The sequence below is a fragment of the Neolamprologus multifasciatus genome, chromosome 9 (genome assembly GCF_963576455.1).
Source record: "Neolamprologus multifasciatus chromosome 9, fNeoMul1.2, whole genome shotgun sequence".
Lineage (NCBI taxonomy): Eukaryota > Metazoa > Chordata > Actinopteri > Cichliformes > Cichlidae > Neolamprologus > Neolamprologus multifasciatus.
The window spans coordinates 25732164-25756436 of NC_140447.1; the positions used below are offsets into that span (position 1 = coordinate 25732164).

General features: G+C 40.1%; 1 protein-coding gene across 4 annotated transcripts in view; it reads right to left on the bottom strand.

The window, feature by feature from the left end:
- The window catches only part of LOC146511672 (collagen alpha-1(XV) chain-like), a 68885-nt gene that overhangs the window by 1628 nt on the left and 42984 nt on the right, over nt 1-24273 (bottom strand). The window contains exons 6-43 of one of the 4 annotated variants that reach the window (XM_085173042.1): nt 22619-22693; nt 21343-21429; nt 18690-18813; nt 18278-18321; nt 17730-17909; nt 17531-17557; nt 17369-17422; nt 17158-17238; nt 16635-16682; nt 16396-16521; nt 13566-13619; nt 13144-13179; nt 8015-8149; nt 7614-7673; nt 7481-7516; nt 7266-7310; nt 6849-6911; nt 6429-6464; nt 6247-6330; nt 6086-6151; nt 5839-5892; nt 5635-5724; nt 5503-5538; nt 5358-5411; nt 4979-5035; nt 4759-4818; nt 4626-4667; nt 3947-3974; nt 3728-3796; nt 3528-3553; nt 2392-2481; nt 2159-2312; nt 1949-2031; nt 1709-1837; nt 748-795; nt 585-647; nt 283-480; nt 58-173 (exon numbers count right to left, since the gene is read on the bottom strand). In XM_085173042.1, coding sequence (XP_085029168.1) covers nt 58-173; nt 283-480; nt 585-647; nt 748-795; nt 1709-1837; nt 1949-2031; nt 2159-2312; nt 2392-2481; nt 3528-3553; nt 3728-3796; nt 3947-3974; nt 4626-4667; nt 4759-4818; nt 4979-5035; nt 5358-5411; nt 5503-5538; nt 5635-5724; nt 5839-5892; nt 6086-6151; nt 6247-6330; nt 6429-6464; nt 6849-6911; nt 7266-7310; nt 7481-7516; nt 7614-7673; nt 8015-8149; nt 13144-13179; nt 13566-13619; nt 16396-16521; nt 16635-16682; nt 17158-17238; nt 17369-17422; nt 17531-17557; nt 17730-17909; nt 18278-18321; nt 18690-18813; nt 21343-21429; nt 22619-22693 — 2858 coding nt within the window. Of the gene's footprint in view, nt 1-57; nt 174-282; nt 481-584; nt 648-747; nt 796-1708; nt 1838-1948; nt 2032-2158; nt 2313-2391; nt 2482-3527; nt 3554-3727; nt 3797-3946; nt 3975-4625; nt 4668-4758; nt 4819-4978; nt 5036-5357; nt 5412-5502; nt 5539-5634; nt 5725-5838; nt 5902-6085; nt 6152-6246; nt 6331-6428; nt 6465-6848; nt 6912-7265; nt 7311-7480; nt 7517-7613; nt 7674-8014; nt 8150-13143; nt 13180-13565; nt 13620-16395; nt 16522-16634; nt 16683-17157; nt 17239-17368; nt 17423-17530; nt 17558-17729; nt 17910-18277; nt 18322-18689; nt 18814-21342; nt 21430-22618; nt 22694-24273 lie in introns of all 4 variants that reach the window. The other 3 variants (XM_085173041.1, XM_085173040.1, XM_085173043.1) reach the window with 3 other exon arrangements.

The following is a 24273-nucleotide window of genomic DNA, read 5'->3' on the forward strand; positions in this document are numbered from 1 at the left end:
GCTGTAGACCGATGAACAGACTCCAAGAAACAAATTTAGTAAATGAATTGTACAAACCAGAAGGGGTCAGCTAAGACATCCCGGCCATCAAAGGAGTAGATGGGTATCCTGGTATTGATCGGCCCCCCATTGCCGGTGAAAATTGAGCGCCAATTCCTAAACATCATGTCTCCCTGTGGTCAGACAGCAGGTTCGATACATTTAAAAAAAAAAAAAAAAATGCTTCGGACATGATGAAACTTTGCTGCTAGTGGTTGTTTGACAGTAAAAAGCAGCACTCACTCTGAGGTTGGTAACTGGCAGAGTCTGCCGGAAACCTGGATAGACAACGTGAACCAGGTCTTGTCTGTGGGATGAAATGAAGGCACGGTAGTTGGGAGCCAAACCCATCGCCTTGGCCTGCTCGAAGCACATCCGGTCAGCCATGTCAAGCCCCATCATGTCCCCTGAGTGAGGCTGGTTCAACGCCACTAGGTTGAGCTTCAGGGAGAAGACGGAACAGATCAGTGTTAATCCGAGGTTGTTCAAGAGACAACTAAAAACAAATCTCTTCACAAGGGCTTCGATGATAATTAAGCACTCACCCTGCTTTTAACAGAGTGTATTCTTTGTATGGTGTCTCCTCTTACATGATGTGAGGCTCGAGGCTAAATGAATCATTGAAAATAAATGTTAGAGAGATGAATACTCTAACACCAAACACCAAAGGCATTTTTTTTTTATATTGACAGGTTATGCAACAAGTACCTCATCTTGTGGGATAATGTTATTGGCGAGGTAGATCAGGCTGCCAAGCTGTGTGAACAAAACAGAAGTATAAAGTTAGGAAAATATATACCAAAAGTTGATGTATTTGAGTTCACGTTGCCCTTAAATCAATAATAATGATTTGATTCAGTAATATTTTCTGGGTTTTTTTTTCCTGTTTGCAGCTCATTAATCATTTATTAGTTTAATGGAAAAAAAACAGACCTCAAAAAACTGTTTCCAGCATCTATACAAGTCCAAATATCAGACTAAAAGGATCAAGTGCCTCTTATTCTGAAATTTCTGCAGTTAAATCACATGTTCCAGTGCATTGACCTTAGCTATTTAGAGAGAGAGCGAGAAAGATGTTATTGATCCTACAAAGGTAATTATTGTCTTACAGCAGCAGGACAAAGAAATCTAAAAAAAAAAAAAAAACAGTGTAGTTAAAGCGGCACAGGTGCAGAGTGAGAATCTTATAGTGTGAGTTTAGCCAAAAAGTTCACATATACAACAGTGATTAAAAAAAACCCTAAGAAAATAAAAAATAAAAAGAGATTAAGTTAAAGAAGAGTAAAAAGAGAGTAGTGTGAATTGAATTAATAATATGTAGACTAGAAATCCAAGAAACTGCTGCAAGAGAGGGTATAATACAGAAATATGTGTGTGGAAGTTTATGTCTGACAGGTGTGTTCACCTGTCACAGAAAGAAGAGTTACTGTACAGTTTCACATAGAAAGGTAGAAAGGATTTCCTGAAGCGTTATGAGAGAAGGGTTAAATCAGTATGAGTGAGAATGAGCTCTGCCGCCTCATTAGGGTGAAGCTGAGCAGGTGAGATGTGTTATTCGTGATCATGATGGAGAGCAGTTTGTTCTGTGACCAGTGTACTAATATGAACATGAAAGTATTTCTGTAAAACTGTTTTACCAAACTGATAAAGCGCCATTGTAAATTAGTACCTGGATCTCTTTCCACCCCTGGGAAACTTTAAGGAAGAGACTTCCTGTCGTTGTAACAAATGCCAGAGTGCCCTCTGCATCTTTCACTGTTTGCTGCATCATACTCTCACGGGTCGAAAACGTTTTCAGCTGAGAAGCAAATGTGGAAAAGTACAAAATGTGCAGAAAAAAATCAGTTAAGAGAATCATGGGTCTGGTGTTATATTAATATATAGCTCAGCCACAGATAAACTGACTTACAGACGCTGTGTTACTTGAAGGACTAGCAGGTCCAGGTGGTCCAGGAGGTCCAGGAGGGCCTGGGGGGCCAGCAATGGTAGGACCTGCAATAACAAAGATCTCAGTATCTTTCATGTAGAATATTGTAAGTGATTCTTTTATTTCATTAGTTACAGTAACTAATCCTTCAGACTATTATATTTATTATATTTGCAGTTTAATGAGTTTTACCTGAACCATATCTCAAGGATGACCCAGAGGGCCCTGGAGGTCCTGGTGGCCCAGGAGGTCCAACAAGACCAGGCTTGCCATAGCCTGGTATACCAGGAGGGCCTGGCGGCCCAGCGGGACCAGGGGGACCGACCACTGATTCTCCTTTGGGCCCCTAAAATATATAAAGGACAGAATTACTAACACTTTAAGGTTTATTCTTTCAAAAATATACCATGATGCATAAAACTTACCACGGGTCCTGATTTTCCAGGGATACCTGAAATCCCCGGGAACCCCGCCTCTCCCTTTTCCCCTTTGATTCCCTGGTCACCATTCATCACCTATTAGTGCATACACAGGCAAAACCATCACACAGTAACCAACTGCTGACTGAAAAATGATTAAGAGCCAAAAACTACAGTCTTTTAAATGTCTACTTAAAGACTTCGAAAAGTAAGTCAATCTATAAAGACTCCCATGTAAAAAGACCAAACTTTAGAGCAGAAATCAAGTCTGGTACAAAACTTGTTAACTTTCTATTAAAAGTTTAAATCTATCTGGAGTGTGGTTGACTTCACTGACAGGCAGAAGTTGACAAACATGGCTGTAGCCACCAGCTCCCTGCTAGGCTTCAAATGCCAGAACTCCTGTTGGTATGTTTTGGAGTATTTTTATATGAGTATTTAAAATGATTTAAAAGGTTTGTGGTCCAATTCAAGTGAGTGAAATTCTTGTATTTTATTTGAATGTTACTAAGTACTTATTAGCAGCTGCCTTTGCCGTCATGCAGTCAGCACACGTGGTTGAACGTTGTTAATAAAGTTTGCTAAAATTAACTAATAATTTGGCACTGAACTCTCTTTATTTACATGACATAAGTCTCAAATCATTCATTGTCTTAAACTAATCTAAGTGGTTCCTGACTCAACCACTTTTTTGCAATGACTTTTTTCCACTTGTAACAAGCAGTAAAGCTACAACTGGGGCAAATTTTAATTGTTAAAAATACTTTTGAGCCATTTTTGTCATCCAGTAGTTAAAAAATGTTCAAAATCCATGATAATGATTTTTTTTTCTTTTTTTTTTGTCATCCAGTATGAACTCTACATTTCCTTAGAATATTTGAGCAAATGTACTATAAAGTATCTGCCTATATATTTCCAGCTAAACTGTCTCCAACTGGTTTACCACTAATATTTTCTTTTACGTCTTCACCCAACTTAGCTTTCAGGATATTTTAGACACATTCTTACAACCTGATCATAAATCCACAAAACAAATGGCTATATTCACCTTTTACATACAATTTGTGGTTAAAATTCAAGCACATATTCCATAACAAAAAAAGAGAAAAGAGCAACCTTTGTTTGTCCCTTATAAAACTTACCCAGCCTCCTCTTTGATTATATGACACTAGAGGAGAAACAAAAACAACAAACAAACAACACTTTAATTCTTGAATCACAGCAGGTTAAAAAGCTACATAAATTAGCCCTTTTAAACCCTTAAGATTGATTTTTCTCTCTGATAATTCTTAATATATTTAGTGTTTTTATTTTAATACTAAGGAAGACATTTTTAACTCACTTGGTGGAGCTGGTATCCCTGGAAGTCCCCTCTCTCCCTTCTCCCCTTTTATTCCTGTCTGACAGTTACCTTTGAGACAACAAAATGTACTGTAAATACTCTGCAACTTTGGGTATGTTTATTAAAAGTATTTTGAGTGTAAAGGCAGTCTCTGGCAAACTATTTCCGTAATTAGTTGATGTTTAATTTACAGGAAACAGATAAGGTGACCAAACCTACCAGCTGGAATGGTTCCATTTGGATTAAGCTGAAATAACAGAAAAAAATGCAGATTAACAACAGGCAGTGACACAATTCCTTCTCAGTTTACAATACATTATGGTACTGATACGTCCGTTTTGCATGTTAACACTACACTTGATCAGCAACTGCAAACACATGCAGGTTTTCTACCTCCTTTTGTTTCCTGCACTTAGCCTTCATCTTTACAGACTTGAAATGCATCATGCAGGAATATTTTGGAGCAGCTGTTAAAATGTTTTGAGTGATAAAAGGTGTTACAGTGGAAAACATGCGTGTTATCGGTACACAGAAGGAAAAGCAGAGGACGGTGTGAAGAGAGAAAAAAAAAAATGGCGTGGTAGCCCACAAAAAAAGTTTTGTACTTTTGTGCACATGAGGTTTGATCAAGATGCACTTCAGAGTCGGCTCAGCATACACTCTAAAGTCCGATGGATAATTAATATACATGCTGACTTTTATGCAGCCTGTGTCAGAGAAAAATCAAGTATGCACTGCAGATAAGCAGACAGACTTTGTGCGAAATCAATATTCCACAATACAAATATAATTTTACCAGTGGGATTTTACATAAAGCTCTTTAACACAGGCTGTACTAAAGCTGTCGATTTATTATGCTTTATTAGTATACAGTGCAGCTGTACGGTCAGAAACCTACGGGTGTTTTGCAGTGTGGTCTGGGGGGTATAGGGAACACTGTCTTTAGGAAGAAAAGGAAACAGTGAGCAAATAAAACACATAATTTAAGGTGACAATTGACAAGAACTGTGTAAAAAATTAAAAGTGTTTACTCCTTTGGGGCAGTTGAATATTCCTGGGCGCCCCGGTGGGCCGGGAGGGCCGGGAAGTCCCTATGAAGAGTAAAAGAAGAAAAGACAAAACTGAAAAAACTGAAATGAAACTTTGCCAAACTGGCACAAGGAAATCAAAGCAGCCTATGCTTCATTTAAAGATTATGATCAAAACCAGGTGCACAACATTAATACATAGAAACCGTAAAGCGTGACTCACTGGCAGGCCTCGAGAGTCCCCTTTCTCTCCTTTGGGTCCCATGAGGCCTGGGCGACCCTACAGAGACGGAGAGTTGTTATCCAAAAAGCAATTAAGTTTTTAAAAATGAAAGTTACATAGATTTTAACTTCAACAGTTCCCGCAGGGAAATTTTGGAGATTGGATAGTTTGCTGAACAAGTCAGTGTGTGATCAAATTTAACATAAAACCAAATCAAACAGGAGTTTCAATGCATGCACTGAGAAAATGAGTTTGGAGATAGCTAATCGTGTCAAATATGCACTGTTTTAGTTCATTTTAATCTTCTAATTTTTGAATGCACAGAAATATGTTAATCTACTCTTAATTAGACAGTGTTTGGAGAGTCCATGGTGCTTACTGGTCTTCCAGGGAGCCCAAATTCTCCCTTGTGTCCCGCTGGTCCTATGGGCCCCTGTTGGGAATTAGAAAAAGTGATGCACCTGATGATCTATATCAGTGGAAATAAAACCAGCAGTCATTAGCATTTACTTTCAATCACTTACTTGAATTCCAGGGGGCCCTGGTACACCGTTCTCTCCCTGCAAAAAAGCTATATTTATGTACCATCCTGCACTCTTCATGCAAATACACAGAAAACTTTACCAGGGAGTTAGGTCTAGAAAGTGCAATATAACCTTGAATCCTTTGGGTCCCACTGGCCCAGGCAGGCCTGACATCATGGATCCATCTGCTGAGATGACAAATCCTGGCTCACCCTTTTCACCCTGTGTGTACACACAAGTACGTTTTTCTTTTTTAAAAAAAAAACAACTTCCTGATAGTTTTCATTATAGTGTCCATACAGAAAACAAATCATGTTGTATGTACATCCCACTTACTTTAAGTCCAGCCGGTCCTTGCAAACCTGGAAATCCCATGTCACCCTTTGGACCCTTTGGTCCCTGCAAATAATTATGAGATTTCACAATTGAATAATTGATAATCTATATAATGAAATAAGTCAAAGAGCGACAGCAGTGGGATGGTATTCCAGTAGTCTTTTCGTAACCAGAAGAGTCGCCCTCTGGTGGCTATTAGAAAGAATGCATTTGGTCTACACTCAGTGAATTTTGGTCAGGTACTCACAGCGGGTCCCTGAGCTTCAAAAATCCCTGAGAAGTTAAAGGCACCATCTGTGTCGTTCAATAAGAGCTGAAGACAGAGAAAAGGAGTTTTAACAGTAAGACGGAGACTCACTAAACATCATCATGTTTAAATAGTAGAGTCACCAAAGTATCACTACTTACATCCTGAAGGTTGATGATGGTTCCTGGTGGTCCAGGTGGTCCTGGGGGCCCAGGCAAACTACGCCCATCCTGTCCTGGCTCTCCCTGGGGAAAAAAAAAAAAAAATAGTTGACATTTTTACCTTTCAGCACATAGCAGTGCATGTATGCAGTATCTGTCTAGCAACTCGTTGATGGTTTCACCTTTTGTCCTTGGTCACCGTTGTCCCCCTTTGGTCCCTACAGACACAGGATTAAACATTAGCTGTGGTTCTTAGTGCCACTTAAATATGTGTCTGTTCTCTCCGACTAGTAAAAATATAGTATGGGTAAAATCATTTAAAAAACATAAACAAAAGACACATATATAATTGTTGCATTTTGTAAGTTGGTTAACCTTACTCTCCAGTTGCTGCTGCATCTGCAATCTACTTTGCAACCCAACCCCACCCAAGCTACGGCTTTTTATGCTGTTTTGAGTTACATCTGTTGTCACTGATGCATGCAAACTAGTGCAGACTGAAATAATTTACAGCTTGACTGAACATCATTTATTTAGGCATCAGTCTTAAAAAAAGGGCACACTGCTTGTTAAAATGTGTCAGAATTATTTAGATCACTGACCTCTGCCCCAGTCAGTCCATCTGTGCCAGGAATGCCTGGGTCCCCGGGAACACCCTGCTCTCCCTGCAGAAGGAATGAAGAAAAATACGCATCACTATGATGTAAAAAGCTGACTTGATTTCTGCCTTTTTAAAACTGAGGAATTTTTTCTGAAAAACTGATAAATAACCAAATCAATGATATTGATTATAATGTTCCAATCTTTAGGGACACAGCGTTCTAGTGGAACCCAGTGAGAAGCACAACAAAGTTGGCTGTGAACCTGTAAGATGACAGAATCTTTACTTTCTAGAGCACCATGCAGCCTAAAGCCGACATCTCCTCTCACCACGGCCTTTTACTTAATGGTCATTTATGGACGTAAAGCAAGCAGACTTTCAAGAAGCTTGTCTGATTTAATATCTTCAGCAGACTAACCTTTTGTCCTGGCTTTCCTGGAACACCAACAAAACCATCTTGACCCTATGAAAAGGATGAAGGAGACAAAATAAAGAAATCTAGATTTAAAAAAACAAATTGCATTTAGCAAAAACAGCAATTTATTGTATGCATTACTGAATGCCATCCAAGGCCTTAGACTTTAAATGTAAATAGGAGAGCCATTCACATAGACCCACACACAAATATTTTACCTTGGGTCCTGGAAGTCCTGGGAGTCCTGGAGGTCCCTGTGAAAATCAAACCAAAATCAAACCTCGGGTAATAACGGCAGCCGTTAGTGAAATGCTAAAATGATAAGACACTAAAATCGTGCCACATTTGTACCTGTGGACCTCTGGGTAATGTCGCTGCTGAAGCGGCCTCTAGCCCCGATCCTTCAAGGTCCTAAAAAAGTGCAAAGGCATCTAGCAATGAGCCAACATGTTTGTTGGAAACGAGGGCTCACATCAAATTTATGCACAGTTAATGATCAAAACTTTTGTTATAACACACACTCTGCAACATTCACAGACAATTCATTTGCACTGTTTCTGTGTTTACAGGGAGATTGGGTTAAACATTGCATAGTTATTATACATTCTTTGTCATCATGCTCTAGTTCTACAAACAAATCACTACTCATATCAGCTAAAGTTGCAGATTATTCTTTATGATTTTCTAATGATAAAAACGACAAAACATTCGATATATTATCCCCATACACTTAGTAGTGAAACACACTATACCTCAAAGTCTGGGAAGAAGTTTCTTCCTGGAGGCCCTGGGGGGCCAGGAGGACCAGGCAGACCCCTAGGACCAGGATGCCCTTCTGGACCATCTGCTCCTGGTAGACCTGGGAATCCTGGTGGGCCCAGATCTCCCTGAAAGAGACATAATGTTTTTGTTTTTTTTAACTTTTAAAAGTAAAAAATATTTTAGCAGGTAAGGAGTTGCTTTAACACAGCACAAGAAACCATTTGCCTCAATGCAAGCATAAAAAGTGAGCAGAATTATGATTGCCAATATCGATAATGGTGGTTTGTCAATGTATCAAATATAATGAATAGCAAAATGAGCAGATCTTAACCTTTGGTGGGAGGTAAGTGAGCAGAGCTATGCTGTAGTATTGTGAGACGAAATGAAAAAACACAAATTGCACACATTTCTATTACTGACTCTCTCTACCGATTTACTCTTTGACAGTTTTAAAAGTAATTTAAAAAAAGATTAAAAAACACATTTCAATCGACTTCAGCACCGATTAAATGACACAGGCAGACATCGTCTTTCAGCTAACCCTAACTCACTTCTCCACAGTTCCCTCCCATGTTCTCAGCCTGTTACAATTCAAAACAAAGAAGCGTAGCCATATAAATAAGAAAAAAATATATAACTTCACTGTTTGCAACACTATTACAGATTCAGAAGGCAGATTTATAGTATCTGTGTATTGCTAGTTTTTCCTTCCTTCCCTTCTTTCTTCTCAGATCATTCTGACAGCGTGCTTCTTCAACCTAGGAGGAGGGGACTTCAACCTAGAAATTGACAGGCTCAATCCAGCAGTGAGTCAAAGGAATTTGAAGTCCATCATTCTTAAATAATACAAGAGTGAATTTGGTCTTTACAATTCTTGGCGTTCGTATCACTCTCAAGGATTACACCTTCCTTTTACCAGTATGCCACTCACAATCTCGCTTAGACTACTTTCTAGTTAGCAGCTCCATTATGAGCGATATCACAAACGATCAAATTCAGAAAAGAGTCGCGCCACCAATTAGGAGCTGGAGATTTATTACATCATTACTGAAAGAACAAAACTTTATGGGCTGGGCGCTCAGGTATGCACCGGCTCACTCCCGGTGGCTGCTTGTCGGGGCCTGGTGCCTGTGGCTCAGTCGTGCCCCTTCGGGGGGTGGAGTGCCCTCGGCCTCTGGGCCTGGGGCTCGGTCCACTGTGGCACAGCTGGCTGCCAGTGGAGCTTAGGGGCACGTCACTGCAACCCTCTCTGGCTTCTGCTCCGCGGCTGCTGGTTGATCCCTCATCTGGGGCTCTCCTCAGCTCTTTTCGGTAGAGTGGCACGCTTGCCCCTCCGTTGGTCTTCCTTGGACTCTTGCGTTCTGGGGGTCTCTGGTCCCTGGATCTCCTCCATACCTGCTTCATGCCCTGGAGGACAGGGCTATGGCTCCCCACACCCTCTAGCAGATCGTTACATGAAGGAACCTTTTGAATACAAGCGCACTCATGCTCACAGGTTTACACACAGGTGTTCACAGACAAACTACACCTCTCTTTGCTGCTACCTCAAAGCACACTGTGCGCTGTCGATCTTACATGCTGCGCAATAATAGTCAATATTTTGTATTTACACATAGATCATCGCAATGATGTTGTTTATTATATTGCTCTCTTTTTTGCTTGCTTTCAGTCTTTTTTTTTTCTCTCAACAGGTGATCCAGGTGATCGATATATACAGTGGGGCAAAAAAGTATTTAGTCAGCCACCGATTGTGCAAGTTCCCCCACTTAAAATGATGACAGAGGTCAGTAATTTGCACCAGAGGTACACTTCAACTGTGAGAGACAGAATGTGAAAAAAAATCCATGAATTCACATGGTAGGATTTGTAAAGAATTTATTCGTAAATCAGGGTGGAAAATAAGTATTTGGTAAATAACAAAAATACAACTCAATACTTTGTAACATAACCTTTGTTGGCAATAACAGAGGTCAAACGTTAACTATAGGTCTTTACCAGGTTTGCACACACAGTAGCTGGTATTTTGGCCCATTCCTCCATGCAGATCTTCTCAAGAGCAGTGATGTTTTGGGGCTGTCGCCGAGCAACACGGACTTTCAACTCCCGCCACAGATTTTCTATGGGGTTGAGGTCTGGAGACTGGCTAGGCCACTCCAGGACTTTCAAATGCTTCTTACGGAGCCACTCCTTTGTTGCCCGGGCGGTGTGTTTTGGATCATTGTCATGTTGGAAGACCCAGCCTCGTTTCATCTTCAAAGTTCTCACTGATGGAAGGAGGTTTTGGCTCAAAATCTCACGATACTTGGCCCCATTCATTCTGTCCTTAACACGGATCAGTCGTCCTGTCCCCTTGGCAGAAAAACAGCCCCATAGCAAGATGTTTCCACCCCCATGCTTCACAGTAGGTATGGTGTTCTTGGGATGCAACTCAGTATTCTTCTTCCTCCAAACATGACGAGTTGAGTTTATACCAAAAAGTTCTACTTTGGTTTCATCTGACCACATGACATTCTCCCAATCCTCTGCTGTATCATCCATGTGCTCTCTGGCAAACTTCAGACGGGCCTGGACATGCACTGGCTTCAGCAGCGGAACACGTCTGGCACTGCGGGATTTGATTCCCTGCCGTTGTAGTGTGTTACTGATGGTGACCTTTGTTACTTTGGTCCCAGCTCTCTGCAGGTCATTCACCAGGTCCCCCCGTGTGGTTCTGGGATCTTTGCTCACCGTTCTCATGATCATTTTGACCCCACGGGATGAGATCTTGCGTGGAGCCCCAGATCGAGGGAGATTATCAGTGGTCTTGTATGTCTTCCATTTTCTGATGATTGCTCCCACAGTTGATTTTTTCACACCAAGCTGCTTGCCTATTGTAGATTCACTCTTCCCAGTCTGGTGCAGGTCTACAATTCTTTTCCTGGTGTCCTTCGAAAGCTCTTTGGTCTTGGCCATGGCGGAGTTTGGAGTCTGACTGGTTGAGGCTGTGGACAGGTGTCTTTTATACAGATGATGAGGTCAAACAGGTGCCATTCATACAGGTAACGAGTGGTAACGAGACAGAAAAGCTTCTTACAGAAGACGTTACAGGTCTGTGAGAGCCAGGGATTTTCCTTGTTTGAGGTGACCAAATACTTATTTTCCACCCTGATTTACGAATAAATTCTTTACAAATCCTACCATGTGAATTCATGGATTTTTTTTTCACATTCTGTCTCTCACAGTTGAAGTGTACCTCTGGTGCAAATTACTGACCTCTGTCATCATTTTAAGTGGGGGAACTTGCACAATTGGTGGCTGACTAAATACTTTTTTGCCCCACTGTATGTATTTTTTGCCCCCCACCTTTTTTTTTGTTTGTTTGGTTTTTTTTGTGCCCTTTATCTCCATTTCTCTTCCCCGCTGTTCTTCTTTCCCTCCCTCTCTTTCTTTCTCCCTTTCCTTTCCCCCAGTCACGTGTAACAACCGAAAATAAAATAAAATAAACAATAAAAACAAAGGTCAATCAAATGGACCAGTACGGCAAGGCGGGGATGGTCCACTTGGTATAGTAAATCCGTTGGGCATCTATCTTGGCCTTTAGACAATAATTCTGATGGCAAAAGAATCAAACGGGACAAGTGGCAGAAAAAAAAGGAAGAAAAAAAAAAAAAAGAACAAAACTTCATTAATTATTTCTAAAAGAAATGGGCAACATATTTAGATAATAATGACCTGAAAGGAATATCACCATGTTGTCCGGGGCTTGGTCTGTGACCCAGTGTTTTGGGTTTATTTTGTATTTTTGATTCTTTATGTTTTATTGAAAACATGTTAAAACAGCATCTTATGCTGTTATTATTAGTTAGGATTTAGTTGAGTTGTATTCTAGTTTTTCTGTCATCTATGTCTCCTTGGTGTGTCTCTTTTGTTGTCTGTCTTGACACGTGTTCTATGGAAAACAGGAGATGTAATAATGTAGGGCAAAATATTATCTTACTGTTCAAACAACCTACTCATTTTCCCCGATCCCTAGTAAAATCCAGATAATTATCAGAACAAAATACAAAGTTTTTCATCATGTAATGAGAAAGGGTGTGGAGCGTCCAGGAGACAGAACAACTATTGCTGGGTGCATCTTGTCTTGGACCCAGACCAGGTAGTCTTGTCCCTTCACTTTGTCACACATCTCCAGATGAGTCTTCATCTGCACACTCCAATACACTCTTTGTGGTGGGGGTGGTGGGTGCTGACCCAGACTCATTGACATTGCTGACCCCGGGTCAACCTTCTTTAGCATCATGGTGGATTTTGGGGAATGAGGGTGCCTACTGAGCCAGTGGTTTTCTGCCAGTCCCTGCTGGTGCTTGTTGGTCCCAGGGTGTGTGGGTGGAGGTCGTCAGCCCGCTCCCTTGGTGACACAGGTTGGCCTGGACTTCCACCATGTCGGGGAGGAGTGGCGCTGCCAGGTGGTCCTGGGCGCCTCGGGCACTGGAACCCTGGGACCCTGCTATCGGCTCGTACCAGGGTGGCCGGCCTCTAGCAGGGTCGAGTGCCCGTTACCTCTGGTTCTCTGGGATTCTCACCCTTTGGCTGTGGGCACCCCATCTGGGGCCTCTCTCCTTCTCCTCCCGGGATGGACAAGTGAACGTCACAGAGATGTGTGGCCTCAGGTCTTGGGGGTTGTCCTGGTTCCATCTCTGTGTGCCTTCAGGCTTCTGGTGGGTATTGTTGCAGCTTCCCACCCTCATTATGAAATACATTTGTGACAAAGACTTTCTCACACTCTCTCTCTCTCTCTCTCTCTCTCTCACTCATACACACACACTATATTTGTGGATTTATGTATCTGTGTATTATCAAATTTCTTGTGTTCACGTGCTTGCCTGTCTTGACTTAGACATCGTCATATCGATATATAATATTAATATTTAAAATGACACAAAAATAAATGAATAAATAAGCAGATAAATGATTCACATGAACAAGAGGAGCCTATAGAGATTCTGTATAGCTGTTCTTGCAAAAGCTAAATGTGTTCGGCACCACCATGCATTCAGATCACATCTGATTGCAAAACCTGCAAGCGGGACAGGATTAAAAAAAAAACAATAACAAAAACAAAAAAACAAAACAATCTTACCTTTGGTCCTGGTTGACCACTCACACCAGGCTCGCCCTGTTAAAAACATAATGAAATAGAGTTAGCTCGTGTTTAATGGGGAAAGGTTGTTCTTTCTGGTTTCCATGAAAACAAAAACAGAGCGGCCATTGCAATACAGACTTGTTTACACTCGAGCCCCTTTGGCTTTATTGGTCCATTGGGGCATCTCATTAAGAGGCTCTTTGTGTTAGGCGGTTATAGAGTTTTTGTCTAATTGTTTTTGCTAACAGAGCACTTAGAGGCCTTCTCTAGGGAAATCAGAGAAGGCTAAAACTAAAGGTTGAGGATTGGAAAACACACAAATGAGAGCCAAAACCAGTGAGAGGATTTTTAAAGTCTTGTCTTCTTAAATCCATGTCTTAAATAGTGACAACACAATATATGTTGATCATTAGCCTTACCTTGTCTCCTCTCTCCCCAGCAGGCCCAGGATTGCCATCTTTTCCACTGACTCCCTGCAAGTGTAACAAAGTTATTTTTTCCCCTTAAGAATTTGGATTTACTAGAATAACATGTACATGTATTACAGAGTTGGCAGAGTTGCATAATTGTGGCTCTTATTCAGATTTTTGGACAAAAGCGGGCTGCTTTGTGTGAGCTCATAAAAGCGAGCTGTTTGAAATGAGCATATTAAAGCTCTTGAGCTTCTGGTGTCTGAAGTGAATAAAACTTTCATGAACCAAAGCAGCCTGGCAGTGAGTACTCTATGCCTGTGAGTGCATCATTCACACTGTTAGTAAGAGCTTCTATAATTTAAAAAAACAAAAAGACACATTTCCCCCAACAGATGCTACAGCTGCAACCAAATTCAAGCGCTTGTTGTTCATCACTTTAGCTCCTGCCGTAAAAGCTGTGAGGATAATGGAAAGAAAGGCCTGATCCATTTAATGGTGTGTGGGTGCAAATACAAGCTTTTGAAAATGAAACATTTTCACAAGCTTCTATGTAGTCTCGTGAAAAACAAAGTACATCACATGATTTAATGACGTTTGTTTAGGCTAAGCCCAGGCCACTGCAACAACCTAATCCTTCTCTTTTTCAATAATTATATTGTAGATTTGCTGCTATGCTTGGGATCATTGTCCTGCTGTGTAACACAATTTCAGCCTAGCTTTAGCCATTGAAGAAATACTTTCTATAAATACTTGAGTATATAGAGGAGTTCATGACTCAGTGACTGCAAGGTGCCCAGGTCCTGTGGCTGCAAAACGAACCCAAATCATTACCCCTCCACCACCGTGCTTAATAGTTAGTATGAGATGTTTCTGCTAATATGTTGCATTTGGGTTTCATCAAATGTGCTGCTGCGCTTTATGACCAGACGTCTCTACTTTGGTCTTGTCTGTCCAAAAGAAATTGTTCCAGAACTCTTGATTAGTTTTACAAACCTAAGCCGTGCAGCCATGTTCTTTTTAGACAGAATAGGTTTTCTCTTGGTGACCCTTCCAAAGAAGCCACACTTGTCTCAACCTTTTTCTAGTTGTACTGTCACAAACTTTAACATCTAATATACTAACTGAGGCTTGTAGAGTCTGAAATGTGGCGCTTGGGTCAGACCTTGTGGTGAAATTGTTGGGACATCCATACTGGGGAAGATTGTGACTAGGGGTGGGGGAAAAAAATCGATACTGTGTAGTATCGTGATATTTTGTTTGCTAATAATGTATCGATACAGGGACAGCAGAAATCGATATTTTGTTACAAAAAAAGTTTTTATGGACTGGAACACAACTCTGACTTCAGAGCATGTTGATCAGCTCCTTTTTCTGAGCAAGAATCCTGACATTCCTTCACTGTCCAAATGTGTTAACTTTTTTTTGGCAGCAATAAACATGGCAGTTTACTTATTTTAATTTAAGACATGTTTTATTTTAATTAAGTTTAAAACTTTTTTTTATTTAAAAAAAATTAAAAATTAAAAAATTATATTTTGTTTTAATTTACTTTCAAATTCTTCAGTTGCTGAATGGGCTGCATAGTTTTCATTAACTGCATAGTTCAGAATAGCTATAATTGTACCAGATGGTTGCATTCAGTTAAGTTGGACTAGACTGTAATACAAACTGTTCAGTTTGTCAACAATAAAACTGACTGAAATGAGAGAAAGACTGAGTGTGAGACTTTGATATTAGATAAAATGAATATTGATAAAGTTTACCTTTATGTACAGAATCTGAATATCAAAAAATATTTTTAAAAATTGCAATAATATTGTATCGTGCGTTAAGTATTGTGATAATATCGTATCGTGGGATGTATGGTGATTCCCACCTCTAATTGTGACCTTGTATTAACACACACCTGATTGCACCAGACCCACAAACTACCAACTTCTGCTTTTATAGAAGTGGTCACACTTTATGATGATCAAATAATCAGGTGCATTTGATTAGCAGCTCCTGGCTGCTGCTTAACCTCTTAAACCTTATAAAAAGTAGTAAGGACGCACTTGATTTTTCACAGAATTTCATAGTGCTGGGAAAACTTCATTTTTCACATGATTATAAAATGAGGTGGCATATATGTTTATGTACTGTACAATTTAACTACAAAAATGGAACCACTACCTCTTAACTGCAGACACATACAATCTTTGTTCATTCTGTGCATCAAGCAATGGCAGGGAAGCAGTAAATGAACATTTTAAATGGCATTAGGGGAAATACTGTCTTTTCACCCCATTGTACCTGACCAGACCCTGACTCTGAATCAGACCCAGAGCCACTAAACCACTCCTCAGACACCTGAACACAGAATCCAGGTCAGAAATGAATTTTCTGAAGGCAAATACTAAAAGAAAGATGCATTTCAAAAAAACTTAATCACAGAAATGTTTCATGCAAAATTATGTTTGTTTTTTTTGTTTTGTTTTTAATAAAAACTGCTCTTGATTTTAATTAATTCTATTGTGTGTGTCAGGTGGGTCCTTTGAAAGAGTTTTAATAGAGTTAGAGTATACCTCCTGTTTAACTTTTAGCATAAATTAGCAAATGACAAATGAGTTTGTTATGTGAGAGCAGCTGTGAAATCTACTAAAGAAATTACATTTTCATTGTCTGCCTTGTCCTTCCAAAGAAACCATAATACTGTATAAACTTGGGCCTGTATAAACTATAATACTTGAGCCGCTCGAGTTTACAATATGTAGAAAACATATTGGTTCATTTAGTATTTTTAAGCTGCTGCATTTAGATTGGGCTCTAACAGAAAATGGACCGAGGTAAAACTCACAGGAAGTCCAGGTTCGCCCTTTGCTCCATCCCTTCCATCTTTCCCAGGAGTCCCAGGTAGTCCAGAAAAGATGTCCTCAGAAGGAGATCCTGGGGGCCCTGGGGGACCTGGAGGCCCTGGGGGACCCTGATAACACAAGAAAACATTACAGTTATGGGAAGGTAATGTAGAAAAATGCTCTGTAAAACAGGTAAACTATAGTGTCAGTATACAGAGACAGAGAAAGCAACTTCACTTACCCTAATAATCTCCGTGTCACTGTCAAAGTCTTCAAATCCAGAACCCTCCTGATGAACACAAAGGCAATGACCCCTCATTTAGTCACAAGGTAAGTCACTTATACTAAAAATTTTATTGTTGGTTATAACATAATGAGCCTTTTTTTCTCATTCCACAATATATAAATAAATATTTTATTTTCAACTTAAAATATTTATTTTCATCCCCAGTATGAATATCACTGCTGTGTAAAAATGTTGAGGAACATAATGAAAAATGTGGGCGTATCATCAGATCTGATTTCTGCTGCAACAAATGTGACTTAGCTTTAGCATCACACCAGAAAAAATACAACCTAACAAATTCATATCAACATTTGGAAATAGAATATGGGCAGTGTCTACATGAAAAGTTCACGTATGAAGGTATACAGAACAGAAACAAGGATTTCACAAATAAACTGGAGCTAATTTTAGTTCCTTGTATGAATCAAGCACACCTGATTTTGCTTAAACTAAGAACAAAAATGAATAAATGACCGACCAGGAACACGGAGGACTTGCTGGGCTGCCCTGGAGGTCCTGGAGGACCCGGGGGGCCAGGTAGTCCAACACCAGGATCACCCTGAGAGAAACAGAAGAAAGTTTGTGTTATTTTCTACATTTCAAGTAGAAATATTTATATATTTAATTTTATAAGTCCATGTTAAAATTTCTGTAACCACCCTGAAGGTTTTTAATTAATACCGGTTTACCTTTTCTCCCTTAGGACCAGACTCTCCGGGTAGTCCTGGAAATCCTTTTGCTCCCTGAGAGAGTCGACAATCACGGCAGTGCACATGAGCTTTCCCCTCTGAGACATTAAATAATAACTTCCACATGAAGGAAATTTGAAAGACTAGAAGGATTTTACTTACTGGTGAACCAGTTTCCCCTTTGCTTCCCTGGAGAAAAGACAAAAACAGAAAGCAAATCAATCATGTTTAAATCTGACAACACAACAGAGTAAAAAAAAAAAACCCATCCTGTGCTCCGTGAACGGACATCTGAATTGTTTAAAAATAGAAGCTTGTGAATGCCTCAAATTCAGTGCACAAACGCGCAGGTTAAACTCACAGGGTGTCCATCTTTCCCTGAAAGTCCAGGTGTGCCTGGGGGTCCCTGCGCTCCTTGTGGGCCTCGTTGTCCAGGCTCCCCTCCTTGTCCTTCTTCTGAGGCTGGTCCTGGGGGACCTGGAGGTCCTGGGGGACCAGCTGGGCCTGGCTCCCCTTTCTGCCCTGGATAAACCTGGAGGGACTAAGGAGTTAGGATTTTTTTTTAATTTTTATTTTTATGTAGACTGCAGTCACACTAATTTAAAAAAAACAGAAGGAAAAAAATAGGGCAGCATCAGCTGTAGTAAGTGGGACAAACTTGCTCTACAGGAAACAGTTTCCGTTTTCTCTCTCTCTCTCTCTTTTTAAAGCACATAATGTTAACCTCATCAACCACGTCACTTCCAGCCCATCTAGCGTTACATCAGAGTACCAACCATCCCCTTTACAGACCTTTAAAGACCTGTTTGAACTGCCTTAATTATATAAAAGCTGTAATAATCTTAACCCATAATATCTTAAAACAGCCACATTTATGTTATATAAATTCAGAAGATAATTCTGACTTACAGTGTCAGGTGTGGAAACTGAAGCACCTGTCTGTAATAACTTTGCTGTAACATAAAGAGAAAAAGGAAAAAACAAGAATATTTGAGCACATTAAAAATGGCACTGCTTTGGATTTGATGAATAAAGCACAGATGAAAAGGTTGAGCATTGGATCATACGAACAAAGGAAAAGGAAGCTACACTGTGTCTTCAGCAACATCTGGTGGAAACTCTTGGAAATGCAACGAAGGAGGAGCCGATTTACTGAATTGAATTGCAGCACAAACGAAGGGAAGCATGAAATAATTTTGCTATATCGCTGGTCTAATTCTGAAAATTTATATATATTTTTAAGTGGCAGATAACTGCTGTTTGTTGCCACAGGACAGAGTTCCTGAGACCACATTAAAACGTTTACATGAATGCATTTTACCTTGCACCGTGGTCACCTCCATTTCCTGCCCGGAAGCTTCCTCAAAGTCGTCATCTTCGTCATCGCTTGTTGGCATCTCAGTGGGTGGAGGTGGGATCACAATGTAAGTGGGGGCCAGCTCTGGCTAATAACCACGATGGTAAAACAAACAAACAAACAAACAAACAAAGAAATCAGTATGCATCTTTAGAACAACCTTCAGCACTAAACAATCCGGTCGTTAAGTCTGACGTCACTAGCCGTGTCTGGGCCTAAACTCCGCTGCAGGTCCATATATCAAACGATCACTATGGCATTACTGAGAGTTGAAAAACTGTCTAAGGTCTTTCATCTTTAATAAAATAATCAGCGTTCTGCTCTACCAGGTGTAACAATTGAGTTTAACATCCAGGCATCCATGAAAACGGAATTTATGACATTTAACGGAGTTAGAAGTTAGCAGGAAGTTAGCTCGCTAGCTTCTATCTAAATACAATATAGCATGTCCTGACTGCGGGGTTTTGGAAACAAATTAAAACGTACAGCTCTGTTATCACTTCCAACATAAATGAAGACAGAAAACTAAACAGCAGTGACGTTTGTAGGGTTACTGAAGTTTGGCTAGCTGGTATATAATGATGTGTTACGTGACCGCTAGCGACACAGCTATGTTAGCATAATATAAACAAGCTAACTTTTTTTTCCACTCGATAAAAGTTAACGTGAGTGTTCTCGGTGGTCAGGAACAAATGTAATCGCATGGCAGGATGCTGTAAAAGGACCAAACTTCAGCCAGGAGAACAACTGAGATAATCCATCCACAATACGAGGTTAGTCATTCATATACTGCTGCATGGGCTGGGCTGTAGTTACATCCTAAGGTTTTAAAAACTGAGCTTAAATAAATGATTAGCGGTAATAAAAGCCGAGGGAGGTCAACAGTGATCACTGACTGTTTTAGGAGCTTTTTGAGATTAAATAGAAGAAAATACAAAACATTAAACATGTTAACAACACAAAAGCCATATTAAACGCAGACTACTTTAGGCCTTTTTAGAAGTAGGATTCGTCACGTCATCGCTTAACGACCGGATAGTGCCCCGCCCCCTGTCTATGAAGAAGTAACCAAGAAGCTGCATATTTTTTATATTTTTAAATGCATAATATTCTGCAATCTGGATATTAAAGCACACTAGTTATAGCTGCGGCTGTGGATTAATTAAGGAGCCTTTCTTTTTTTTCATTCATAATTCAACAAAGAGTCTCTGTATATGTGAACAGACAACAAAACAAGAAAAAGAAAGAAAGCGAAGCGTTTGCCATGGATGGTAGGAAATGTTTGCTCTCAGATCAGATCCAAACACAGTGTCACACTGACAGCCTCATTCCACGCATTTCTTAGATTATTCCAACATTACGTCTATGAGATCTGCTGCGATCATAAAATGTCATGACCACACGCCTAGAAAAGCCCGCTGTCCTGCTCATGAGTGATAAATAGAAATGACTGCAGATGGAAAAAAGGCCGCAAATCATTTTCTTTCCTGAAGAGAGTTTTTGATTTTAATCCATCGTCTGACAGGCCTTTGAGTGTCCAAGGGAGACGCTTATTAAGTAGCTCAGACTGCCTGGAGAAGAGGTCGCACACATCTGGATTGTGTGTTCATACAAAAGGGACTGAAATACATGTACATCAGTGAAGTCATACTTGGACCACAGATAGTGATCTGTGCGATTGAAATCTCTCTTATCGGCACTTTTAGATGGTTTCTTAGCTAGTTTCTTGGAAGACAATCACCAAAAACTCAAGTGTCTTTGACTCTGTAGCTTAAAGTTCCCAGAAAATGACTAAAAAATCAACTAAAAATTGATTTGTGGACTGAGTCTTAATATTAAGTTAAGTTTTTAAAGTTTTAATCAACAGGTTTATTTTAAATCACTTTAAACATAACTTATCCCTCTGTGTTTTTTTTAATACAATGACACCTTCTTGGAGTGCAGTTTAAGCAGAATTTGCTGCGAGTAATATGAGAAGACAAAGTGACTGTCGTGTTTGTACGGTATGCACGAAGCCAACAGCTGCTTATTCAAGCTGATTATGAAGACGGGTCAAAGCCAATTTCATTTGATTTGGAAGTGTAAAATGAGTTAGTTTGTAAGAGTACCTGGACAGTCATGCTCTGCAGTGTCTGCAGTTTGACTTTCCAGGCTTTGGATAAAATTAGGCCGGGGTGTCAAACTCCAGGCCTCGAGGGCCAGTGTCCTGCAGGTTTTAGATGTGTCCTTGATCCAGCACAGCTGATTTAAATGGCTAAATGATCTCCTCAACTTGTTTTTTAAGTTCTCCAGAGTCCTGGTAATGAACTAATCATTTGATTCAGGTGTGATGACCCAGGGTGAGATCTAAAACCTGCAGGACACCGGCCCTCGAGGCCTGGAGTTCAACACCCCTCAATTAGGCTTTTCTTTTTTAGTGGGCTTTTTTTTTAGAAGCTATTTCCTTAAGCATAGTAATGTGATACTATTTGCTATAAATTCATTACAGATTGCACAGAGGTGGCAGCAAATATCATCATGTTGGTGTCTCTACAGGTACTGAGAGGACAGAAGCTTTTTCATTTGTGACTCGCTGGAGCAAATAAATGGGATAAAAACAAAAGAACAGTGCACACACCATGGTGAACTCTCTCTCCTCCACAATCTTCTTCACTTCATCTTTACCCTCCAAGTCTTCATCGTCACCGCTCCCGTAGCCAGAGGCCTGGAGTTGAAAAGGAGAGCAGGATAAAAGGAATTAGAAGACAGAACACAGAGAAATTTGGAAAAGTTCAGCAGACCAAAATCCCATCTGAGGTTTTAACTGCAGGATGTGAAAATTAAATGAGGAAAGAGGCCAAATGTACACATAAGCAAAACAGCCTTATTTCAGAGTTTGGTTCCCACGGTTACTCACATGTTAATGATTTTTTTCACTGAAACTTATCTTTAATTTAAACAAACAAACAAACACTTGATATCAGAAATGATTAATGTTCTAAACAACATTATCAGGACAGACTGACTGTGGCTCGGTCAGGAATGCCAGTGTGTGTGTGTGCGTGTGTGTGTGAGAAAGAGAGCTTGTTTATGTTGTATATTACAGCACCCTGTAAAGGTTATGACTTTTTCTTTTTCCTTTTCCTAAAAATAACCTCTGTCTCACAAGATTCCTTCTCAGTATATTTTGTTACCTTGCTAACACAAGAAAGGACAATATTATTGAGGAAAACTTATCTCCATAGCCGGTAGTGGGCTTGATAATGCGTGTAATTTAAGACATTTACTTTAAATGTAGTGCACTTTAAAGATCTTAAAGGCAAGCAAATAGAAGAAAAACTGGGCAGCTCACCAAGATTTAAGAGGAAATTACTAGCAACATAAATAATTTCAAGCATGTATTAAGCCGGACCTTGTATTTATGATTACACCAATCCCTGTATGTTGTAACGCCACTATAGTTACAAAACAGGTAAATTTAGGACATTTTGAACATCTTCATATTTAACGTTTTACCTCTAAATGATTAAAAAATGTGTGAAATGACTTTTTTTGTCAGTCAAAAATATATAGTGTGACAGGAGGCCATTTCAAAACCAGTTGTTTCACGCTGTAAAGCACTGAAAATAACCTGACACTATTTCTGGGAAGCTGTTTGACAAGATTATAAAAATCTAGCTGCTTTGACCCGCTGTCACTTTCATTTGCACCAAAGCAGGTGGAATGGATTCATGATGGTTTATGTTTTTAAATGTTTTAATGTAAATGTTGATGTATGCGGGCGTCAGAATTGAATTTTATGCAGTACTGCATGTCTACCAGCAGAGGGAGCCATAGTTCCAAGTTTGCAGTGTTTTAGAGACGTTTGAGGAGCTGAACTTTTCTCAGTTTCGAGTGTTTTCATGCAGACTCACATAAGGATCGTCCTCCTCACACTGGTCATCTGGGGCCGTGGGATCTGCCTTCAACAGCAGCTGCTGGATGGAGCCCTGGAGAGGAGAGTTCGTGTTATATTGCACGCTAATTTAATTCATTCTGTCATTAAATTTTATACAAGCTCCGAGGACATTTTACACACACACACACATTAATTTGGTCTGTCTGCATAACAGTTTATCTGTCTCTCCCTCACTCGTTAGCACGCATAATTTACTGCATACACACTGAACACATTAACACACACATTCAACACTGCTGTTAAACATCTGGCTGGGAAACAGGTGCATTTCTGTATCTGCTCCAAAGACAATTTTCCCATCAACCTTAAAGCACCAGCCCATAATTTTAATATTTACTTGTGGCAAATTAACACAGAAGATTAAGCTATTTCAAATCCTTTCTGTATTTATACAATTATTTCTTATAATCCCTTCATCGATTTTCTTTGTCTTAATCAAGGAGGAGGAGACGCTGGAGACTATCCCAGCTGGATGATCTGATATCGTCGTGTTGGTGTTGTTCCCAGATCATCATGAAAATGTTGTTCCAGGTTCAACATTGCAAGTGACCAATCACATTATTGTGACGTTATTCTTTTGCGCACCAACCCATTTGTGCATTTATGAAATTCCAATGTTGCAAGGACAATATCAATTCTGCTTAGCGTTTATTAAAGGGTTAGGGTCCGTTGATCGGCGGACAAAGGCGGTTTCTCGCAGCTTAAGTACAGTTTTTTGTTTTACGCCGGTTTTTCCCGAAGTCGCAAAAGTATGACATCACAACATTCTGATTGGTCACTTGCAATGTTGATCCTGGAACAACCTTTAGTATGATGATCTGGGAACAACACCAACACGAGGATATCAGATCGTGCATCCCAGCTGTGATAGGACGAGAAGCAGGGTACACCCTGGACAGGGCTATCACTGAGGGACAGATAACCATTGCTCCATCAGGAAGGAAGTTTGAGTGCCCAGAGAGAAACCATGTAGACAAAGGGAGAACACAGAACGTATCATATGATGGATTTACATTTAAAAGGCCTGTGGAAACAAGGTAGGGAATGACTCCCCCAAGACAAGCCAGTCTCTACCCCTGTGGCCCTGTGAAGTATAAGCATGTGTAGCTAATGCTGTGGTATGTCTTAAATTATTGCTCAACTAATGATAATATATCAATCTTGAGCACATTTAGGCAACTAAATTGTTATTTTGATGAGAATTGAATTGAATTGAACCTGCCCCATGAAGAGACATGTAACAGCATTATTAGCTGAGCTATTTTAACTGGGCAACTTTTTTCTTTTGCTGTATGTGAGCTCATCCACAGTCTTGGATGGTGTCCCAGGATACTCTGGAGGCCGACAGAGGGGAACTGGAAGGTTGTGAAATAATGCAGCACATTTAAACCTTTCATTCTAAAAAAGTGAATCAGAATCAGAAAGGGTTTTATTGCCAAATGTTGAATGTTGAATGAATTGAATTTTGGTAAGTCTCTTGTATACAGTCCATACTTGTCAGTAACCTTGAGCCAATGTGTGGGATGACTCTGAAAGATAACCTCTAGAGAAGGGTCCCATTCCCGATGTGATGGCATCAGCCACACAGGGGTAAATTAGTCCATTTTTCAC